General features: G+C 41.2%; 1 protein-coding gene across 3 annotated transcripts in view; it reads left to right on the top strand.

Moving 5' to 3' along the window:
* Positions 1-23,824, top strand: part of LOC137377143 (protein kinase C-binding protein NELL1-like) — an 828,881-nt gene that overhangs the window by 790,021 nt on the left and 15,036 nt on the right. For all 3 annotated transcript variants that reach the window (XM_068046502.1, XM_068046504.1, XM_068046503.1), the window contains 2 exons: positions 6,693-6,886; positions 10,853-11,029. In XM_068046502.1, the coding sequence (XP_067902603.1) occupies positions 6,693-6,886; positions 10,853-11,029 (371 nt within the window). The remainder of the gene's footprint in view (positions 1-6,692; positions 6,887-10,852; positions 11,030-23,824) is intronic.

Here is a 23,824-nt window from a genome sequence, read left to right as displayed (position 1 = left end):
GAAGACGAAACAAGATCTAATTTTCAATGACAGAACTTCTCATTAAAGCACTCACGCATCCCAATGCATCAGCTGTTCAAATTCCAAACAAAAACTTGCTGAATAAAGCAGTTATGGCTTACGTCTAGTCTTGCTTTGGCCATTGTAGCATGCCTGGAGATGGCACTAACCACAAGTACAGTTTTTGATGATTTGTAGAACAAACACACCATCACACACTTCAGAACAACTGGCCAAACCATATGTTATCGGAAGTAACAGAGGAATGGGACTGAGAGAGCTGGCACAGACGCAATGGGCCAAAGGCCGCCTTCTGTGATGTTGGATTCCAAGATGGGATTAATATTTGAACACTGCTGGCTGAGAGAAGAAAGCAAGCATATGGTATTTTAAGTTTGAGGCATGCTGGTTTCAGTCCCCTGAAAAAAAGTTGTTCAAATAGGATATGAATCTTTGCAGGTAGTGCTTCCTATGTTTTTTAAAAAATGCCATATTATTACTGTTTACTGTTTTGCTCCTTCTACAATTGCATCGTTTCTGTTAGTAGGGCAGAACTGTTTGGACTGCAGAATTCTTTCTGGCTGCTGCCAACCTAGTTTCACACTGGGGGCAGAAGGTATTCTTAAGATGAAGAGAAAAGTCCCATTACACTGCTTCCACTTCCTGATGCAAAGTTTTGCCTAAACAGTTTAGCAAAACTGGTCTGTATCTGATAGCTGAGTGTAAAGAGCAGTCAATGTTGGGATTCAGATGTGTACTGTCAGAATGATTCTCTAAAATTCTACTGCCAGAGTGCTGCTTGTATCTTTGACTTTAATTCCACAGAGAGATGCTGCATAAAACTGGCAATGCATCATGCTTCATTGATGATAGCCTGTTGCTGAAACAGTACCATATTCCCCTCAGAAGCATCACAAAGGTCATGCAATCTCGTGCAGCAAATGGAGGTAGTGTTCAGGATATTGCTTAAAAATGGAACTAAATGAGGGAAAGATTCATTTAAATATGCTCTCTCCTGCATGACATCCTGAAAGACAGTTGTACGCCCTGTGTGTAGAGATGTGTAGGTCGATAAGAAAGAATGTCAGCAATTTCACTCTAATATTCTCAGTATTTATTTTTACACAGTACATTTAATAAGCACCAGCTGTGCAGCTATCATAAATTCAACCTTGTGCCCTAAACTTCTCACTGAGTTGAACAGTAATTTTGCTGCACAATTATCTGCTCCTACAAGCAACCTTACCCATCTTCACTCTTAACACCAGCTCATTTGCACTTGATTCAGAATGCCCAGTGCTGATTTCTGAATGTCATCTCCTGTGTTGTTTGTGTTGTTTTAGTCATGGCTGTACGAGTACTGAGAGTGTTTCGGGCTCCACAAAGCAATCAAAATTGATGACTGGAATGATAAATCGATTATTCATATTTACAATGTGATGCTAATTGCACCGCAACTTGCTGTTTTCATCTTTTTCAGTCCCTTTCACAACAAGATGAGACTGTCACACTGGGTGAATCTACATTCTATTAGATTGTATTATAAGCCACAACATATAGAATGTGTTAATTATTTGAAGGCTGGAGAATTAAAACACATAAGATTATAAGAAATAGGAGCAGGTGTAGCTCATTCGGCCCCTCAAGCCTCCTCTGTTATTCAGTAAGATCATGGCTGATCTGATTGTAGCCTTAACTCCACTTTCCTGCCTGCCTGGATAACTCTTGACTTCCCTGTAGATCAAAAATTTGTCTAACTCAATATTCAATGACCCAACCTCCACTGCTCATGGGGAAGAGATTTTCCCTAGATTAAAGACCCTCTGAGAGAAAAAATTCCTCCTCATCTCCATCTTAAAAGGGAGACCCATTATTTTGAAACTTTACCCATAGTTCTAGATTTCCCCTTTGAGCATCTATCCTGTCAGCCCCCTCAGAATCTTATATGTTTCAATAAGATCACCTCTCATTCTTCTAAACTCCAATGACTGTAGGCCCAACCTGCTCAACCTTTCCTCATAAGACAATCGCTTCATCCCAGGAATCAGCCTAGTGAACATCTCTGAACTGCTCCCAATGCAAGTATATCTCTCCTTAAGTAAGCAGATCAAAACTGTACGCAGTACTCTAGGTGCGGTCTCACCAATGCCCTGTACAGTTGTAGCTAGACTTTTGTACTCCATCCCCTTTTCAATAAATGCCAACATTCCATTTGCCTTCCGAATTACATGCTGTATCTGTATGTTAACTTTTTGTGATTCATGTACAAGGACACACAGATCCCTCTACCTCAGCATTCTGCAGTCTCTCTCCATGTAAATAATATTCTGCTTTTCTATTCTTCCTGCTAAAGTGGACAATCACAATTTCCCACATTATACTCCATCTTCTAAATTTTTGCCCACTCACTTAACTTATCCATATCTCTTTGCAGACACAGGACGATATAGATGGGCTGATAAGATGAGTGGAGCACTGGCAAATGGAATTTAATCCTGAGAAGTGTGAGGTGATGCACTTTGGGAGGACTAAAAAGGCAAGGGAATATATAATGGATGGTAGGACCCGAGGAAGTACAGAGGGTCAGAGGGACCTTGGTGTACCTGTCCATAGATCACTGAAGGCAGCAACACAGGTAGATAAGGTGGTTAGAAAGGCATATGGAATACTTGCCTTTATTAGCCGGGACAAGAGCAGGGAGGTTATGATGGTGCTGTATAAAACGCTAGTTAGGCCACAGCTGGAGTACTGTGTAGAGTTCTGGTCACCACACTATAGGAAGGGTATGATTTCACTGCAGAGGGTGCAGAGGAGATTCACCAGGATGTTGCCTGAGTTGGAGCATTTCAGCTATGAAGAGAGACTGGAAAGGCTAGGGTTGTTTTCCTTAGAGCAGAGAAGGCTGAGTGGGGACATGATTGAGGTATACAAAATTATGAGGGGCATTGATAGGTTAGATAGGAAGAAACTTTTTCCCTTATCAGAAGGGTCAATAACCAGGGGGTATAGATTTAAGGTAAGGGGCAGGAGGTTTAGAGGGGATTTGAGGAAAAATGTTTTCATCCAGAGGGTGGTTGGAATCTGGAACCCTCACAACATTTAAAAAGTATTTAGATGAGCACTTGAAACGCCATAGCATACAAGGCTACGGGCCAAGTGTTGGAAAATGGGATTAGAATAGTTAGGTGCTTGATGGCGGGCACATACACGATGGGCCGAAGGACCTGTTTCTGTTCTGTGTAACGCTATGATTTTGATTATGACTTTATGTCCTCCTCACAACTTGCTTTCCTACCTATCTTTATATCATCTGCAAACTTGGCTACAATACACTCAGTGGGATGGATTTTACAGGGCCCCCGATGTCCTGGGTTGTGTCGGGGGGGGCCCAGGAAATACCTCCAGGAGAGGCCCGCCATGGACCTTGATGTCGGGAAGGCCCGGCCCCATATTGTCGGTGGAGGCGAGGCCTCATGGCGGCCCCCCCACCGCTTGGCGACGGGACCAACGTTAACATAGTCAAAAAAATGCAAATAAATGAATTAAATACTTACCCACTCCCCGTCCGTACCATTGCCATTTTGGTGGTGGCAGCCGGCACTCCCGCGCCTTCAGATCTCTGTTCGGAGATCTAATGCGGGTCACTGGTGGGGAGGGGCGAGCAGGTAAGTATTTCAGTGTGGCGGAAGGCTGCTGGGGGGATTGGAGTAAAACTACTCTGATTGGTGGAGGGTATGGTGGGAAGGGGTTTAAGCTAAAAAATTAATGATCTTGTGGAGGGGGGGGGGGGATGGTCAGGTTCGCAAGGTCAGTAATTTGGGGGGTGAGAGCGCAAGGAAAGAATTAAAGGGATATTGGTGGGGGGGGGGGGTGGGGGGTGGGGGGGGGAGTGCGATGGGAGAGGGGATAGAAACATTTCTTTAATTTTTAAAATTAAATGTTAAGTGCCTATTCCTTTTGTTATGACCACTTAGGACAAAGCCCCCAACCAAAATATATGATTCTGATTGTGGTGGGAGAAACGTACTGTCAATTCAGTCCTGTCACTCCACAGGTCTCATCATATTTCTTTAAGCTTTCCAAATCGAAGAAAACAGCAGCTGAATTGAACAATCTAGTAACCCCTGAATGAAGCAAACCAAACCAGGTATCTTTAGATATCAACAAATTAAATATTTATTAAAAAGACTAAAATCTTAAACACTACTAAGATTAAACCTTATAACTTGTTATTTAAAAATATCTAACTCTCGCATTCGCGTGCATATACTCAGACTAACAGTAGTTTGGTTTTTAATTAGCTGCCTGAAAAAATAGAAAAAACAATAAAGTCTTTGCAGATTACCCTTCCTGATGAACAGTCTTCCAATTCAACAGAGTCCAAGTTCACTTGCAGTCTTCCAAGGTCCGATGAGAAAAAGGTCCTTCCAGAGATAGGGGTTCAACAGTTCAGTTTGGCAGTTTAACTCTTCTTTTTTCCAGCAATGAACACAGCGGATCAATAATTTGTTATTTCCTTAAGGAATTAATTTGGTGTGAAGCTTTTTAGAAGTTTGAGAGAGAAACTACCCAGGGTCTAAACTGACTAAGAGAGAGTTCTCCTATTTCCTTCACGTGCTGTATCAGTCTGTCCTCTGTGTGTCTCTGCCAGCCAGTTTCAATGTCAAAATGGGTACATTGAAGTCCTGTTCTCCCTTTCTGAATGGTTGTTGCATGGCAACCAGAATGCACTTGGGCTTACAGTCTCCAGAGCTTGCTGCCTTAAAGAAGTACTGATCTTTTACAGCCTTAAAGGCGCACTGCAATACGTCCCGTGGAGGAAAGAAAAACACAGGGTCATGGCACTTTAAAAATTTAAATTAAATATAAGGGCCGGAAACCCTTTAAAAATGGCGTCAACGCCTGCGCAGTGGCACCGGATGCCATTGCCAGGGACGGACTGCCAGTCCCCTCCATGTCATGGGGGGGGGGGGGGAGGTAGGGGTGGAAGGAGGTATGCCCCGGCCATTTAAATGAGCCGCCGTATTTAATATCACAGCGGCTCCGCGACGTGCAGTCCGCACATGCAGACCACCATAGTTTACGGCAGCGGCAATGAAAAATCCAGGACAGTATCTTCATCCAAGCCATTAATATAGATTGTAAATAGTTGAGGCCCCAGCACTGGTCCCTGTGGCACTTCACCAGTTACAGTTTGCCAACCTGAAAATGCCCCATTTATCCCAACTCTGTTTCCTGTTAGTTCACAAATCCTCTACCCATGCTAATATAATACCCCCAATACCTGGAGCTCTTATCTTGTGCAGTAACCTTATCGAATCCCTTTTGGAAATCCAAATACACTGCATCTACTGGTTCCCCTTTATCCACCTTGCTTGTTACATCCTCAAAGAACTCTAACCAATTGTCAAACATGATCAACCATGTTAACTCTGCCTGATTGCATTATGATTTTCTAAATATCCTGCTGCTACTTCTTTAATAATGGATTCTAGCATTTTCCCAATGTCAGATTTTAGGCTAACTAGCGTATAATTTCCTGCTTTCTGTCTCCCTTCTTTCTTGAATAGAGATGTTGAATTTGCAGTTTTCCAATCTGATGGGACCTTTCCAGCATCTAGGAAATTTTGGAAGATTATAAACAATGCATCCACTATCTCTGCAGCCACTTCTTTTAAGGCCTTAGGATGCAGGCTATCAGTTCCAGGGGACTTGTCAGTCTTTAGCTCCATTAGTTTTTCTAGTACTTTTTCTCTAGTGATGGCGATTGTTTCAAGTTCCTCCCTCCCTTTTGCCTCTTGATTTTCTACTATTTTTGGGAAGCTTTTAGTGTCTTCTGCTGTGAAGACAGATATAAAATACTTGTTCAAAATCTCTGCCATTTCATTGTTTTCCATTATTAATTCCCCAGTCTCATCCTCTTCAGGGACCTTAGCTACTCTCTTCCTTTTTATATATTTGTAGAAGCTTTTAATGTCTGTTTTTATATTTCTTGCCAGTTTACTCTCATGATTTAATTTCTCTGTCTGTTTTTTTAAAATTCATCCTTGGCTGGTTTCTAAAATTTTCCTAAGCTGGCCTACCACTAATCTTTGCAGCATTGTACCCCATTTCTTTCAATTTAATACCATCCTTAACTTCCTTAGTTAGCTACGGATGGTGCATCCTTCTCATAGAGTCTGTCTTTCTCTTTCCAGCTCCCGGTCTTGGAGCACTCCTTGTTCTATAAAAGACCAGAAAGCACCTCCTCCCTCACTGCCCCAAATTCCCACACTTACCAAATTCCTGAGTTAAGCACTGTGTCTCACAGGACTCAGTCAAGCTGAACTTTATGCTACGTGCTCACATCTGTACAGTGGTGTACAATACCTGTTCTAGCTAGTGCTTGACAAGACATTAATTACTTGATTTAGTTTGCAATTGATTACAATTTGCCCTTGACTTATTGATGGTAATGAGTTAATTAATTCAGCCAGAGGACAAATTAATGGTATGAACTTGTCCTTGCCACACATTGGGACTTGTTCCCATTCACACAACTGAGGATACGCATGCAATATGGTCTGAGGAAAAGTGAATGTTGCCTAATGGCAGCATTGCAAGAGATCTGTTGTCAAAGTCAATTGTAAAAATTTCCTTGTGTAAGACCAACGCATAAGCCAATGTGAAATCGCATGTCTGATTCTTCGCAGATATCGATGAATGTACCACAGGAATGCACAGTTGCTGGAATGACTCAGTCTGTGTGAATCTCGAAGGGGGATTTGACTGCCGATGTCCTTTTGGTGAACACTGCACTGGAGACTGTCCCCATGATGAAGGGTTAAAGCATAATGGACAGGTCTGGACCCTGACAGATGATCGGTGTTCTGTCTGCTTATGTCAGGTGTGTATGTACAATCTTACAGTAAGGATCACTTGAAACATGTTTCACTATGACTCAAGAAAACTCCAAAACTCATAGTTCTCATGGATAATTCCATAATTTGTAGGACCATTTTGCAAGATGACTAAGTAGCATTTCATGTCAGTTCTGCTTATTGTAAAAAGAACTACTGAATATATTTTAATTTTTTGTTTAAATTGGAGGACTTGTGATGTGAGGCTTTTATTTCACAGGCATTCCTGTGACAGAAAAAAAAACAAAGAGCCTAAAATTCCAGTCCAGACCAAGGTGAAAACCCAGCATATCTTCAGATCAGGGAGGTAAAAATGGTGCAGTCAGATTCAGCTGGGATTCCACCACATTTCTTATTTTTTGACACAGGAGTGTGGGCAGATGTCCCTTCTGTCTGGGGCAGATCCAAGCTATTGCAGAAAATTTTCTTATTCTGCTTCTTGGGAACTCTCACCAATCGAGAAATGTCATGAGTCTCATTGAGACCCTAACCGGAGGTAATCGATCCTCTCTGGGATTGACTACCTTGAAAAAATACTCCAAGTCTTCATTTGGATCTAAATAACGAGAAAACTCAGTCATTATATCCTTCCACTGCAATCCTACTCTTCTCCATTGGAGCAGCCCGGTGCTGCCCTGGCATTCAGGAATTTCCCATTCGGGAATTTCAAAGGTTGGTCTCTTTCTAAAATCTAGTCAAGTTTGCATTTTGCATTTAACTTAACTTTAACATTAAATTGTAGATTCTTTCAGTCTTAGTGGTAAACAAGCTGCCTGCTACTGTTAGCTGCACAGTTAGTTAATTAGGTAGCTAGTTAGAACTGGTTCCCCAGTCAGCAGGTCTCTGGAATTTCAGCTGGCATAAATATAGGAGGTTTTGCTAACACACAGTTAGTAACATGGAATTTGGCTCGACTGAGCGAGACAGAGTGCTTTGCTCGGGTGCTGCTGAACTTAATGGGGCAATGCACCCTCCCTATTTGTTCAAATGGCCCATTCCCATATTGACCTGGGAGTCTCGGCCTTTTTAGCTTGGGAAGACTGAAGGTTCATTGCATGGTTCCACTGGTATTGAGACCCAACAGGAATTATGTCTTTAGAACCGCAGATCTAAGATAGCGGCACTACTCTGGAAATTCTGTTGAATGCAAATTGTCATTGGTGACTCCTTGGGTTTAGTTTTCTTTTTAAACATAGGGATTGCAGAGCCTTGCAAACTGTATGAGTTCTGGCCACAAGGAGCAAGCGGCAAGAACATGTATATCAAGATTAATTTGAGACATTTCTAAGCATGGTGATGCAATAAATAACACAAAGGTGTCTCTAGATTTCTAACAATTTTGATATGAATGAGCTGGCTCGCTTTATTACTCTTCCATGTTTCAGCGACCTACATTTTTAAACTTAGTTTCCCAAGCAGACATAATTTCTGTCACTCTTAATTCCCTGATGGTAATGAAAATTTTACAAGTAATGAGTGTTATATTTCAGAAAGCTAGTTGGTGAAGGGTGATACTGCAGTCAATCATTACTCAGTCTTATATTTACAGAGTGAAAGATTACAAGCATATAGTTCCTAATTCAACCACCACACAGTTTCAGGAGGCAGAAACCCTAAACTCATTTAAAAGGTACCTGGACATGCACCTGAAGTGCTGTAACCTGCAAGCTACGGATCTGGTGCTTGAAGGTGGGATTAGATTGGGCGGCTAGATTTTTTGGACGGTGCAGAGTTGATGGGCTGAATGGCATTCAGTGTCATAATTCTTCTATGGTTCTACTGTCTCTTTATATGCACTCAAGTAAGACCCCAATTAACGCCTTCCACTGGCATGTAATTAAACACAATTGATATGCAATTAACAGATTCCCTACTTTCGCTTTAAATAAAACTTAAGAGTTAACAAACTACATTTCAAAACAAATCAAAAAAATTAATATACTGTACATAGCATTACATTGCGAGATGCCTCTCGTCTAGGCTCCCTAACAATTTCTTTGTACAAGCATTTCTTTTTGTAAAACAATTAGACAGTTGATGACTTGCATCTACCCATTTAATTTTAGTTATTTATTTTTTGCTCCAGCACTTGCTTCAAGCCCGCAAGGTCAATCTGTATCCTTTTCTCATTCACACCTTTTGTAGAGTATACATTATCCCACAAGGAATGATTATCTACAGAACATTCCATGGGTATGCTACGTTCAGTACAGCCCTTGTATAGAATCTCACCTAAAATATTTGACAAATAGAACCCTATAACCACTGCCTGCACAAGAGCCAGCATTTACGCATTTACTGTCAACAACTCTTTTTATTTTCTTAGTTTTCCAAGCTAAAGGAGAACATTTCCCATTTTCATACATCAGAAATATTATGAAACCAGCTGCACTTGAATATCCATCAGGAAGATTAGCATGTGAAGCATTGCTAAAAATGACTAGCTTCATGGGGCTAAATTTTACCAACTCGCAGTCAATCTCGGCGGTGCTTCAAAGATGGTGGAGCACATGCGCGAGATTTACTCCGCGCAGCTACCGCGATATTAAACGCAATGGCTCATCTACATGGCCAGGGCGGACCGCCCCCCCCCCCCCATGTACAGGGGGGGGGGGTGGCGCTCCGTCCCCAGCACTAGCGTTCGGCGCCATTGCGCAGGTGCTGACGCCATTTTTAAAGCTTCCAGTCCTTCAATGTCATTTAAATTTTTAAAGGGAAAGTTCAATAAAATTGATTTTAAAAATTACATACATGTTTCCAGCCCCTCTCCCATGCCACCTCCCCTCCGACATAGCAATACACTCATTCCTTGCCCTCTCGCCCCCACCCCTCAAAATACTTACCTTGTGTACCTGACCTTTCCCTCCCCAAAGTTCACAAACTTTTAACTTTACCCCTTCCCACCACCATCTCCACCAATCATTTTAGTTTGAGCCCACTCCCCCCTCCCGCCCTAACAACTTACCTCCTCCCCCGTCCCCAACTGTGTCCCATTGAGGAATATATGAAGAACAGAGGGGAAGAAAAAAGGACATTAGGAAGATAATGAAGGATGATTAGCAGTCATCAAAAGGGAAATAGCAATGCCTTTTGTTAGTATATAAGAAGTAAAATGATAAAGGAAGCAGTATACTGCCAAAAGGCATCAAACATCTTCCAGATTCCAGCTCATGTTTGCCCTGATACAGAGCAAGCAAGGAGCATGAGCCTGGAGGGACGAGTGCCAAGTTCACCTGAGTACCTGGCATGAGCCCCTGACTTACTCCCACACCTTATTCAAATACAACAGCCCATACTGGCCACCACCACCCCGCCCCCTCAGACCCACTGAAACAACATCTCTCCTCTTCTTCGAATAGTGTCATGCGATCTTTTATGTTCATCTGAAAGGGCAGATGCTCAATTTAACATCTCATCCAAAAGACAACACCTCCAACGTTGCCAGTACTCTTGAGCTCTGTCTCAGTGGTGAGCACACTGTCACTGAGCTAAGTCACTGAGCAGAGGCAAGTGCAGTAACACAAAGGCATCTTCACATGCCACAAAGATATGAAAATGAAGCCAAAAATACAAAAAAGTACACCAGGAATTCATGTGGTTTGGTGAGCGATATGCTAACATTAGAACAGAATTGTCAATGTAGACTGTGGTTGACCATAAATACTTTGGATTAACTCAAGTTCCTGGAGTTTCATTCTCATCGTGATCTCTAGATGACTATTGCAACACCAGAAAGTAGTGCTGGATTGAAATCTTCCAGCAAATTTTTCATTCAACATTGTCACATTCCATAGTCTAGGCATCAATGGCTTGGCTTTGGTGCAAGTCTGCTGTTAATATGTCTGTTACTAATTTATTTTAAAAAGTGTCATTTAGAGTTTGTTTTTGTAGTTGCCTAAAAATCTAATGACCCCTCTTCAGAGTCATAGCTGTTTTTCTCCCCCTTCTAATAGGATGGGAAAATTTTCTGCAGAAGGACTGTTTGTGACTGTCGCAATCCGAATGTGGATCTCTTCTGCTGTTCAGAATGTGACACCAGAGTGACCAGCCAATGTTTGCATCAGAATGGACACCTGGTCTATCGCAGCGGAGACGTCTGGACCTATAACTGTCAACAATGCCGATGTCTGGTACGTGTCTGAATTTTCTGGGGTAATTCCCATATGAGCACAAAGAAAAAAAGACTTGCATTTGCATAGCACCTTTCATGACCTCAGGGCGTCCTAAAGCGCTTTTCAGCTAGTGAAGTACATTTGTAGTACTGTGTCATAATGTATGAAACGTGCCAGTCAATTTGTGCACTGCAAACACCCACAAACCAAACTGTGATGGTGGCCAGATAATTTGTTTTAGTGATGTTGTTTGAGCAATAAATATTGGCCAGGACACGGAGGAAAACTCCCCTGCTTTTCCTCGAAAACAGGGCCATGGTATATGTGGGGTTCCTCGGATTAACATCCAAAAGACAGCACCGCTGAAAGTACAGTCCTCCCTCAATGTGCTTACCTCACTGTCCTTGAGCAGATGGTAGTAAACCACCTTTTTGAATACAGCCGAGTAGCTTGCTAGGCCATTACAGAGAGCAGTGAAGAGTCAAACATATTGCTTTAGGTCTGGCGTCACATATATACCAGACAGAGTAAGAATGGCACATTACTGAACCAGATGGGTTTTTAATGACAATTTGGAAATTTCATGATATTAGCATTTTATTCCAGACTTATTAAATTGATCAAATTTAAATTTGTCTGCTGTTGTGGGGTTTGAACTGATTTCTCTGGACAATTAGTCTGAGGCCTCTGGATTACTGGTCCGGTAACATAACCATTCTGCTACCATATCCAATGTCCTTTGTCTGTAAAATTGATCAATGAATCCCAAACTGACAGGCACCAAGAGCTTTGTAAACTCAAGAAAAATAACTGATCACTGCATTAACTGAACTCAGATCTCAGCCAGGAAATTAATGATCTGAAGTTTAAAATATATTTCGTTAAGATTTCCCATGCACATACATAGTGGAGGCCAAAATGCTGCATTGGAAAAACCCATAATATTGCTCATAAGAATTTCTGTTAATATTTAAATGACTTCGAAAGCTGACTTGGTGACGTGCCATTTTGATATGGTTCATCAGATATCAGTCAAGCAGTGAGGAGGGAATTTATTTGGTTTGGTGGGTCAGGGGATTTGGAATATGTAACAGACTAATATAAAGAAGCAGCAGATACCAAAATTTTTTATTTTTATTTGTTCACTGTGATGGTGAGCCACCTTCTTGAACTACTGCTGTCCATGTGGGGTAGGTACACCCAGAGTGCTGTTAGGGAGGAAGTTCCAGAAACTTGACCCAGCAATAGTGAAGGAACAGCAATATATTTCTAAGTCAGGATGGTGTGTGACAACAAGGAAAAACATATTCTTTTGGGCTAGGTATGGCTCCAACTAGTGGAGAGTTTGCCTCTTGATTCCCATTGACTTCAGTTTTGCTAGCCTCCTTTATGCCACTCGATCAACTGATGTCAAGGGCAGTCACTCTCATCTCACCTCTGGAATTCAGCTCTTTTGTCCATGTTTGGATCAAGACTGTAATGAGGTCTTGAACCGAGGTCTGAGGCCTTGTCTTAAAAGTCAAGAATAAAATAACTGTTAATAAAAATCTCTAATTCAAAAATAATTCAAATGGTCCAGAATGTGAAATGCTTACTTTGCAAGACAATGAATTTATCCATCTCAGACTAAAAAAAAAAATCAGACAGCTAAAACCTTGACAATGTTTCCTGGAATGTCTTCGATCATGGATTATACTTTATTATCTATATACTTGGGGGGGGGGGAACAGGAAAGAAGCAAAGGAATGAAAATTAGAGCAATTACCTAAATAGAAATCTGTGCATCCAGTTATATATTAAATGAATAGAAACAACATGACTTTCTGCTGTGTGTAGGTCAGGGGGACCATTGAATAGTTGTATGGGAACAGTAGCATAGTGGTTATTAATGTTTATCATATGAAAATGCCTATATGTTTGTTTCTGGCAGGAATTAATAATTTAATTTTGATATTTAATTAAAAAAATTAATGCCTATTGTTATGACCGAGGCAGGTGGGAGGAGCACAGTCCTTCCCCAGAAAGGTCGTAGCAACTAATACAGACATTCCGGTCATGTAAACTTAATTCTTCTGCACAAGAAACCTGTCTTTTTTTACTTTTCCTCTTTTCAATTATTATTACCCCACTCACAATTGCATGTCATTAGCGTTGGGTTATGCCGCACAGAGCTCCCAATTATATGTAACGACTGAGGTGTGAGGAGTGCATTCCTTTTTTTAGTTCCACTTCTCCACAGGTCACAACATATATTTAAATGTATAGCCAGTTACCGATACAGTCAATCAAAGACTCTATTTTTTATCCCAGAATAAAACACACCAACCAGGTTTCTTTAAGAAATAACAAAATTATCAGTATATTAGAAAACATGTCTTAACCAGTAATGAAGTAAAACATAAACACACAGATTGAAATATTAAAGTTCCCTTTTTACCTTAGCCCCTCATACCCACACACACACATACACTGGTTAACCGGAAAAATAAAAGAGATTTTTTTTTTTAAGAGCTCTATTACAGACAGAAAAAGCACTTGGGCTGAATACTTGCTTATTCTTGAAGAAACAGCAGATGAGATATGTTGTGTTCCAAAACTGGCATACGGTCTGGTCTCTGAGTCCATGTAGACAGATCACTGGGATCTTTTAGACCCGTTCTTTTCAGGTGGTATTGAGAATTAATTTAGCAGGCGTTTCTTAAAAGACAGGAGACGAGATGAGTTGACATAATGGACTTCTCAAGGTCTTTTAGAGAGGTGCTGGAAAGCTGAGCTGGGTTGTGGTCTTCTCTCCTTGTAAGTTTTCTCTTTATACAGTTCAACCCCAACTTAAAACAATTAAAAAGCAAAACTGATAATAGGAGGTCAACCTTTTGACATCCATCAATCTTGACCTGTCACTTCTTTGTAAACAAATTCTCCATGTGTTCAAAGTTCTCTGTTGTTTATTGAGCTGGAGGTTATGTCGTTTCCCGGAAAGGCTTGTTGTTGTTGCTGGAAATCAGGTGGTTTCCTGACAAAGCTTGTTTTCCTCACAGGACCCCTCATGCCCTTTTAAAAAACATTTCCAGGGACTGTTTTTCAAAGTCAAGTGGCCTTTAATTGACCCCCTTTGAAAAAGCCAAGGTTTAACATTTCTTCAATCTTTCAAAAATGAATCCTCAAAATATGTATTTAACAAAACAGAGGCACTTTCGTAACAACATAAATTTATTACACTTAGTCATGAAAAAGCAGAAAAATATTTATAGTTTCCATAAGTTCCCATTAATTCTGATGAGATTTTTGGGGTGGCAAGCAATGCAGGTAGGGTAGAACCAGTAGGTGGTCCATGGAGTCTTTTGCCCCACCTAAGTGTCTGCGGACAAAAAAGTTTGAGAGCCACGGGAAATCTACTGTCCTTACCCGGTTCTGGCCTACATGTGACTCCAGACTCACTGCCATGTGGTTGACTCCGAACTGCCCTCTGAAATGGACTAGCAAGCCACTCAGTTTTCAGGAAGACAGCTCACCAGCAACTTCTCATGGGCAATTAGAGATAGGCGATAAATGCTGGACCTGCTTGCGACGCCCATAATCCTGTGAATGACGTAATAAGAAAACTAAGATCTTCAGTGGGGAAGATTACATTTTTAGTTCTTGATAAGTCAGGATTTAATTCCTCAAAATCTTGAGAGGATTTCTGTCCCTAACGTAAAATGTGTGGAAGACCATAAATGTTAACTGTGATGGTGTTAGTTCAACATGAATTTCTAAGAGCATATCAAATAGTCAGTTACTAAGGAGTTCTATTAATCAAGATGAATTTATCACTACAGTCCTGAGATCATTAAAAGCCACATACTTTACTGGTGAAAAATGGATCTGCTAAATTGTACTCTGGGGGTTGAGTTACTGCACATGTATTGATGAATTGGATATGATACTGTTGACAGTGAAATGCCACTTGCAGAAGTTATCCTGACCCATTAATGTCCTTGTAAGCCTTCTATTTCAATGTACAGAGACGTCTCAGCTGAATGAGACATTCATTTTAGTCACTGCTATTGTGCAGTATAGGAAATACTGACAGAGGACAGTGTTAAGAAGGAAGAGGGTTCTTATTGACTACAAAGTAGTTGGTCCTCTGCATACAAGTTCTTTTACCAAGTACCAGATTGCTAAATGGTTTTCATAAGATCATAAGAAGTAGGAGCAGGAGTAGGCCGTCCGGCCCCTTGAGCCTGCTCCGCCATTCAGTAAGATCATGGCTGATCTTTTCGTGGACTCAGATCCACTTACCCGCGTTCTCACCATATCCCTTAATTCCTTTATTATTCAAAAAGATATCTACCTTAGCTTTAAAAACGTTTACTGAAGAAGCGTCAACTACTTCACTGGGCAAGGAATTCCATAGATTAACAACCCTCTGGGTGAAGAAGTTCCTTCTTAATTCAGTCCTAAATCTGCTCCCTCTAATCTTGAGGCTATGCCCTCTTGTCCTAGCTTCACCTGCCAGTGGAAACATACTCTCCACTTGTATCTTATCTATTCCCTTCATGATTTTATATGTTTCTATAAGATCCCCCCTCATTCTTCTGAATTCCAATGAATATAATCCCAATCTACTCAGTCTCTCCTCATAAGCCAACCCCCTCAACTCCGGAATCAACCTAGTGAACCTCCTCTGCACCCTCTCCAGTGCCAGTACATCCTTTCTCAAGTAAGGAGACCAAAACTGCACACAGTACTCCAGGTGCGGCCTCACCAGTACCTTATACAGCTGCAACATAACCTCTCTGCTTTTAAACTCAATCCCTTTAGCAATGAAGGACAAAATTCCATTTGCCTTCCTAATTACTTGCTGTACCTGCAGACCAACCTTCTGCGATTCATGCATAAGGACACCCAGGTCCCTCTGCATAGCAGCATGCTGCAACTTTTTACCATTCAAGTAATAATCCTTTTTACTGTTACTCCTACCGAAATGAATGACTTCACATTTATTAACATTGTATTCCATCTGCCAGACCTTTGCCCACTCACTCAATGTATCTATGTTCCTCTGCAAAGTTTCAGTCATCTGCACACTTTGCTCTGCCACTCATCTTAGTGTCATCTGCAAACTTTGACACCCTACAAGTGGTCCCCAACTCCAAATAATCTATATAAATTGTAAATATTTGCGGACCCAACACCGATCCCTGAGGCACACCACTAGTGACTGATTGCCAACCAGAATAGCACTCATTTATCCCCATTCTGCTTCCTGTCAGTCAACCAATCCTCTAACCATGCTAATGTGTTCCCTGTGACGCTATTTCAAATATCTGCCATTTAGTGGATGAAAACGACTCACCACCCCTGACTGTTAAAGTCCTAAAATCAAGTGAACACTACGATATTAACATTGGCTATTCCTAGAGGACATTGTATCTAGTGTAGTGTATTGTACTGAATTGGCTGACCTAGTGTATTGTGATAGCTAAGCATCTGTATATGCTATATTGCCTCTCGGCTGCCCCCTCTGTTGGGGAGGTGTAAATAAAGTTTGTTGGACAATGGCTACTTATGGCAAGACCTCATGCAGATTTATTCAGTGAATACACAACAGAAAGAAGGTGACAAGGATGGGATTTAAATTTTTCATACATTCATTTGAGAGATTGCAGTCTGAAGAACATTGTGACATACTTTTTGGAACTCCTAAAGTGGATTTTGAGGAAGTTTGGGTGATTTGAAAGAATGCTCTGGGTGTGTCTACAGCACGGTACGTAATTGAAAAAAAATGGCACAAAGACATATTTTGGGACAATGGGAGAATTCATTCCTAACAAAGAGGAATAGTGTAATTATAAATGAAGGTATTGAATTTGGCTGCAAGCTAATAAAATAGGGGAGGAGGGTAAAGTGAATGTTTTCCTCCTCATGTGGGGCCAGATACTTTTGAGGTAACTACCTGACCTGATGCTACCTGACCCGAACCCGACTGGACCCGACGGCATGTGTCAGGTTCGGGTCGGGTCGGGCCCCTCTTCTGGGTCCAGCTTTCGGGCTCCGGTCAGGTCGGGCCGAGCTCGGGTCGGGTCAGGTCGGGCCGGGCTGGACACTCTCGTTAAGTGTGCTGCCGGTAAGTATTAAAAATTTTAAAAAAAACCTTAGCTGAGCTGGGAGTCCAGGACAAAACTGAGTCTGCGCAGTGAGCGAGTGACGTCACTATGACATCATCACACATGCACTGCAGCTTCGTGGAGGTAAGTAAAGGGATAGGTTGGGTCGGGCCGGGCTGGGCTCGGGTCCGCTGTGGATCGGTCGGGTTCAGGTCGGGTTCTTTTTCCTGACCTAAGCAGGCCTTTATTTTGAGGTGGTGTTTGACCAATGTTGCCTGCGAGACCCCAGTGCATTGGACTATTCTGAAATTAATGAGACTCTGGACTCATATGATGATACGCCTAAGAATGCAATTGTACTGCAAGTTCCATGAAAGGAAGCAATTGCCAAATGAGTCTATTGCAGGTTCTATTCTTGAATTAAAGAAACTCTCTCATCACTGTGGTTATGGTGTGAACTTGGAAGTCAACCTTAGAGATACACTTGTTGGAGGTCTAAAGAACAATAAAATCCAAGCTGAGCTTTTGAGTAAAGGCCATAAGCAAATGTGGAGGGAGGTCTTTGATGAGGCCACAGCCATGGAAATGGCAAGAAGAGATAGTTGCAGATTGCAAGGAAGTTCTTTTCCTGTGCCGGATTTCAGCAGGTACCAGACAGCCAAGTCCACAAACTCCGAGTCAGAAATTTAGATGCTACCATTGACATAGTAGCCACCAACAATCTAAATGCTCCCATTTCCAGTCGAAGTGCTAAGTTGGACATATCCAGATGGCAGGAGTAGACGAAACTGTAATGTTCCAGGTTGTGGTAAAGCTCCAGGTTGCTGCAGGTGGTAGACATAAAGCAAGTTCAGAAGGCTGGAAGTCCTCAAATGCGCATATGGTAGATATGGAAACAGAAGTTTGATGTAATCGAGCAGGAAGATCAAGAGTTGTACTCAGTCAGAGAGAAAGAAAAACAGCACATGGAAGTTGAGAGAAAAAGAACTGAAGATATAATTCCAGCGCCCACAGTAAAAATGAAAGTTGGAGATTCACAACTTACTTTCATTGTTAATACAGCTGCAGCAGTGTCTATTATCTTGGAAGGAGAGTACAAAAAGTCCCTTAAGTCACATCCCCTTATGCAAAATTGTTGTGAAACTGACTATTTATTCCAATAACAGTATTCCAGTATTAGATGAAGTTGGTGTTGGGGTGGAATACGATGATGCAACCTATTCCTTGCCATTTGTAGTAGTCAGAGGGAACAAAGTCTCCCTGATGGGAAGAAATTGGCTTAAGAAAGTACAGTTGAACTGGGCAGAGTTATTTACAGTAGGGATCAGTAATAATACGTCTGACATTGCGGAACTGAAGACTGATTTGATTTTAGCTAATGAGTAACCTGTGAATACTTTTCATACACAAATGACATGTCAGTGTTTGCCAGAGAAATTTCCAAAGGAATTCGCAAGTATGTGGTGCTCAGTAAAATGCTCAATTATGTTATGAATGGTGGGTCTAAAGAGTGTGATGATGATAAATTGTAGGATTATTTCACACATAGCAATGAACTGAGTGTAGATCAAGGCTGTCTCCTATAGGATTTAAGAGTCATTATTCTACCAACGTTTAGAGACAGATTGTTAGAGGAGCTTCATCAAGAGCACACAGAGGAAGCCTGTATGAAAGCAGTAGCAAGAAGCTATTTGTGATATCCAAAGGTAGATAGAGATATTGAAGAGTTGGTGAAAAGTTCTGAAGCGTGTCTCAGAATGAGAAATGATCCAACCAAGATTCCTTCCATTCCATGGTCAAACACAAGAAAACTCTGGGAATGAGTACATGTTGATTTCTTTGAAGTCGAAGGGACAGAGTATTTTGTTTTGGCTGATAGCTATAGCAAGTGAAGAAATGTTGAGGTTATGCTCAATACCACAAGTGCCAAAACTGTTGGACTTTTGAGAAGTTGGTTTGCAACTTATGGGTTGCCAGAAGTGTTGGTGTCAGATAATGGTCCACAGTTTACGCCACTAGAGTTTGAAATATTTCTGAGTAAGAATGGAGTCAAACACACTCTAATACCACCATATCACCCAGCATCGAATGGTGCTGCAGAAAGAAGTGTACAAATTGATACGAGGTCTTTGCCGAAGTATTTGCGAGGTGGCAAGCTCGGCAGTAATTTCCATGTCTCTCTTCAATACAGGCTAGACAATTTTCTGTTCTCTTACAGAATAACCACACAGTCTAGGAGATTGTTTGGTATGCTTAAGCCAGATGCCAATAGTAAAGTAAGAGAAAAGCAAGACACAGTGAAGATGAATCATGATACTCGAGCCATGAAACTTAGAGAGTTCAGTGCTGATCAGAAGATCCTGGTGAAAAACCACTGAGGTGATGAGGAGAAATATATATTTGGAGTTGTTGTGAAAAGATTAGGTGCATTCACATATCGAGTGAAGCTTGGAGAGAGACTCCACCAGTGTCATATAAATCATTTGCTTGAAAGAGGAAATCTGACAAATGGAGAGCATGAGCAACCTCCTATAGTCCAAGTTCCTACAATCCCAAGAGAAAGTCAAAAAGAAAGTGCAAGTCACAAAGAAACTGAAAGTTTACCGGTATCACAGAATCCACCAGTACAGCAAAGTGAGTCAGGGTCAATTTCACAATCCCAACTATTAAATAGAGTTGGTAATCAAAATTAAAGTTCAGGGTTGGCACAGTCTGAGATGTCGAGAGAGCAGAGTCAAGCTAATGGAAATAGAAGAAGATACCCAGACAGAAAGAGAAAGAAGCTGGATAAGTTAATTGAAAGTATGTCGGAAGGAAGAAGAAATAAGTTGTTCTTTTCATTACTTCTTGTCAAATGATTATATTTTTGTTAAATCCATACTGGTGTTAAGGAAGAATATATTTTTACATGTAAATTACTCTGGAAATTTTGGTTATATGTGTTTTAGTTGTGATTACAGTAACAAGCATTCAGCCCAACCTGTTAAATTTCAGGGTATTGTTATTGTATTCTGGGAAATTATGTTCATGTTCCATTTACTGGAAAAGTTGTTGTTTAAGTGGAGAGGGAATGTAGTGTATTGTATTGAAGTGGCTGAGCTAGTGTATTGTGATAGCTAAGCATTTGTACACAATTATACTGCCTCGCTGCTCCCCTCTCTGTCGGGGAGGTGTAAATATAAAGTTCCACAATGGCTGCTTACAGTAAGACCGCATGTAGATTTACTGTGAATTCACAACAGAAAGATGGTGCTAAGGATGGGATAAGACCTCATGTAGATTTACCCAGTGAATACACAACACCTAGCATTGCACAGTCAGGTGTTCAGTTACATAGATAAAGCGATGTGTACTCTTTCACTAAGAAGATAGAAACACTATTCAAATCAGTAGAGGCCGGGCAGCAATGTTTCGGTCAAAATGCAAAACTGTCTGCGGTGGAAACCATGAAATCATATATGTATAGACTTGCAACAAAATGCTTAGGGACCATGGCTTACAAAGTCAAGATATGGATGTTTTATATCCTCATACAAACCACAGAGCACAAATAAGCACAGCTAGAATTAAAAAATATGGAAGAGAATGAATGATTTGAGATTCTGAAGCTGTGGCCCTTCTTCAAAAAGTACCAGCTTGCCTCAGTTGGTAGCCCTCTTCTCTGTAAGGAAACTTCTGCAAATATCTGAAGACATGCTCTGTTTCCATATTGTACTGCTTGTTCCACAACCACATATTTCGGAGATCCTGAGAATTTAAGAAGAACTTAAGCAGCCACAAAGAGGAAAGGAACTTGCATTTACTTAGCACCTTATCAAATCTCAGAAATGGCCTAAAGAAATTAACATAGAATGAGTTACATTGAAGTGTAGACACAATTATGAGAGTGACCACCACCAATGTTAAACTGACTGGCCTCTAGTTATTGGGTTGATCCCTCTCCCCTTTTGAACAAGAGGACAACATTTTCAATCCTCCAGTCCTCTGGCACCACTCCCATATCCAAGGAGGATAGGAAAATTGTGGCCAGAACCTCTATAACCCTCAGCCAACCTATGATGCACCCATACAGATAGGGTGACTTTTCTATTTCGAAAGTTGCCAGTCTTTTAAGTACCTCCTCTTTATTTTATCCAATCCAATTTCTCTACTATCTCCTTCTTTACTGTGATATTGACAGCATCCTATTCTCTAGTGAAGACAGATGCAAGTACTTGTTTAGTGTTTCAGCCATACATTCTGCATCCACAAGTAGATGTCCTTTTTAGTCTCTAATATGTCTCACCCTTCCTTTGACTATCCTTTTACTATTTATATACTTATAAAAGACTTTTGGGTTCCCTTTTATGTTAGCCACTAATCTATTATCATACATCCTCAATGCTTTTCTTACTGCCTTTTTCAATTCGCCCTTGTACTTTCTGTATTCAGCTTGGATTTCTACTGAATTATGAATCTGACGCTTATCATAAGCCCCCTTTTTCTCTTTCATTTTCATTTCTATATCTTTAATCATCCAGGAGCTCCAGCTTTCACCTTCATAGGAATGCTTCTAGTCCATACCCAATCTGTCTCCTCTTTGAAGACCTCCTACTGCTCATTTACTGTTTTACCTCCCAGTCGTTGACTCCAATCCACCTGAGCCAGGTCCCTTTTCAACTTGCTGAAATTAGCTCTTCTTCAGTTGATTATCATCAGGTTTGATTTTTCCTTGCCCTTTTCCAGAACTATTCTACACCCAGATAATGTCATTAGAATTTTCCAATTGCTCCCAGTCTATATGAGGATAATTGAAGTCCCCATTATCTTTGTACCTTTCTGCAGTTTGCCTGCAAATTTGCTCCTCTGTCTCCTTTCCACTATTTGATAACCTACAGTATACACCCAGCAGTGCTATTGTTCCTTAATTCTAACCAAGTAGATTCTTTCTTTGAATCCTCAAGTACATCATCCCTTTCTAGTGTTGGAACAATATCTTTGATCAATGCTGCCACCTACGCCCACTCATTTTCTCCTTCCTTTTTTTGTCCTAAATACCTTGTAGCCAGGGATATTAAGTTCCTAATCCTCCCCGTCTTTGAGCCAAGTGAAGCCACTGAAGTGCTAAAGTCCTGGAGATCAGTCTGAACCCACAATCTTCAGCCACAGTGGTGATAGTGAGGAGGAGATCCAACACTGGATCAGCTGTGCCAGCTCAGCCTTCTACAAACTACGGCAGTGACTGTTTGACAAAAAAGACTTCTGCAAGTCAACAAAGATCCTAGTGTGCAGAGCAGTTGTTGTTGTCACCACACTCCTGTACTGCAGTGAGATCTGGACTGTCTAGCAGTGACACCTAAGAGCACTATAGAAATTCCATCAGCAATGCCTCCGCCGCATTCTCCGGATTCAATGGGAGGACCGTCAAATAAATGCAAGTGTCCTTCTTGAAGTCAGCTCCACAAGCATTCAGGCAAAACTCCTGCAAAACCAACTTCGATGCACTGGACACTGTGTCCGGATGGCCGAAAAACATCTCCCTGCCAGGTCCTGTTTTCTCAACTCTCAAATGGCCAGTGTTCCAAGAGGACAAAGAAAACGCTTCAAAAGACACTCTGAAGCTCTCTTTGAAGCATGGCAGCATTGATATTGATGACTGGGAGGAGCTTGCTACCAATCATTCAAAATGGCGACAGCTTGTCCGTCAAGCTGCATCATGCCTTAACGCCTTAATGATGAGTCAGAGCGGCAGCAGAGAAGGAAAGAAAAGGAAGCAAATCCTGCACTCCGGATCCTACTACCTTGTGGAACATCCTGCCCCATGTTTCCAAAAATCTGCAGCACGAGAATCGGCCTGTTCAGTCACATGAAGACCCATGGCAGACTCTCGCGACCTTGAATATGCATCATCCTCCAATCGAGGTACAGTCAATGACGGATAGGGCTACCAACTAAAGAAAGCTGACATTTTTTCAGGAGGACAAGATAGCACGGCCAATCTCAACAGGGAACTTTTCAACCAAAAAGCATATTGATGGCTGCTTATATCTTATGTAGAAGGTACTTCTCTTGCCATAAGCTGTGACCTGAAGTTTGGATATCTGAAAACAACATGCATGTCAGAACCAGAATTCTTGTTGCACAGCTGAAAGAAAGCTAAATCCTGCAGAAAACTAGCAGATCTTTACCCACTTCTAAAGCAAGTAACGCAACCAAAGACTTTGGACAAATTGGTTTGAAATGTCATTGTTGTGAAATCACAAAGTTGGAATATAATTCATATTAATGGTTAATAGAAAATGATGGATGTGGAAAGGAGGTCAGACAGCATCTGAGAGATAAAAGCAGGATAATGTTTCAGATAAAAGCTTCTATCAGAGATGAGAATACAGACAAAATTGATAGGAAAAGAAATAACACATATTGTGGACAAGTTACATTTCTATAGCATTTTTCACGTACAGAGAGATGAAAGTCCACCCCCGCTTTATTTGCTTTAAACTGATTACATTTCTAACCTTTGCCAGTTCTGATGAAAGGTCACTGAAATGAAATGTTAACTTTGCTTCTCTCTCCACAGCTGCTGCCAGACCTGCTGAGTATTTCCAGCACTTTTTGTTTTTATTTATGAAAATGAGTGAGGGAGATGAAGGGGGTGACAGATTATTTGGGTATCCAAGAAGGTGCAGTCAAAACAATTTGGCCTTTGGGAGGATTTTGAAGAGGGGATTACAAAGTATTGTGA

Source organism: Heterodontus francisci, chromosome 14, assembly GCF_036365525.1.
Source record: "Heterodontus francisci isolate sHetFra1 chromosome 14, sHetFra1.hap1, whole genome shotgun sequence".
In the NCBI taxonomy this organism is placed as follows: domain Eukaryota; kingdom Metazoa; phylum Chordata; class Chondrichthyes; order Heterodontiformes; family Heterodontidae; genus Heterodontus; species Heterodontus francisci.
Note: the sequence above shows the minus strand (reverse complement) of the source record. Positions and strands in the feature narration are given on the sequence as shown.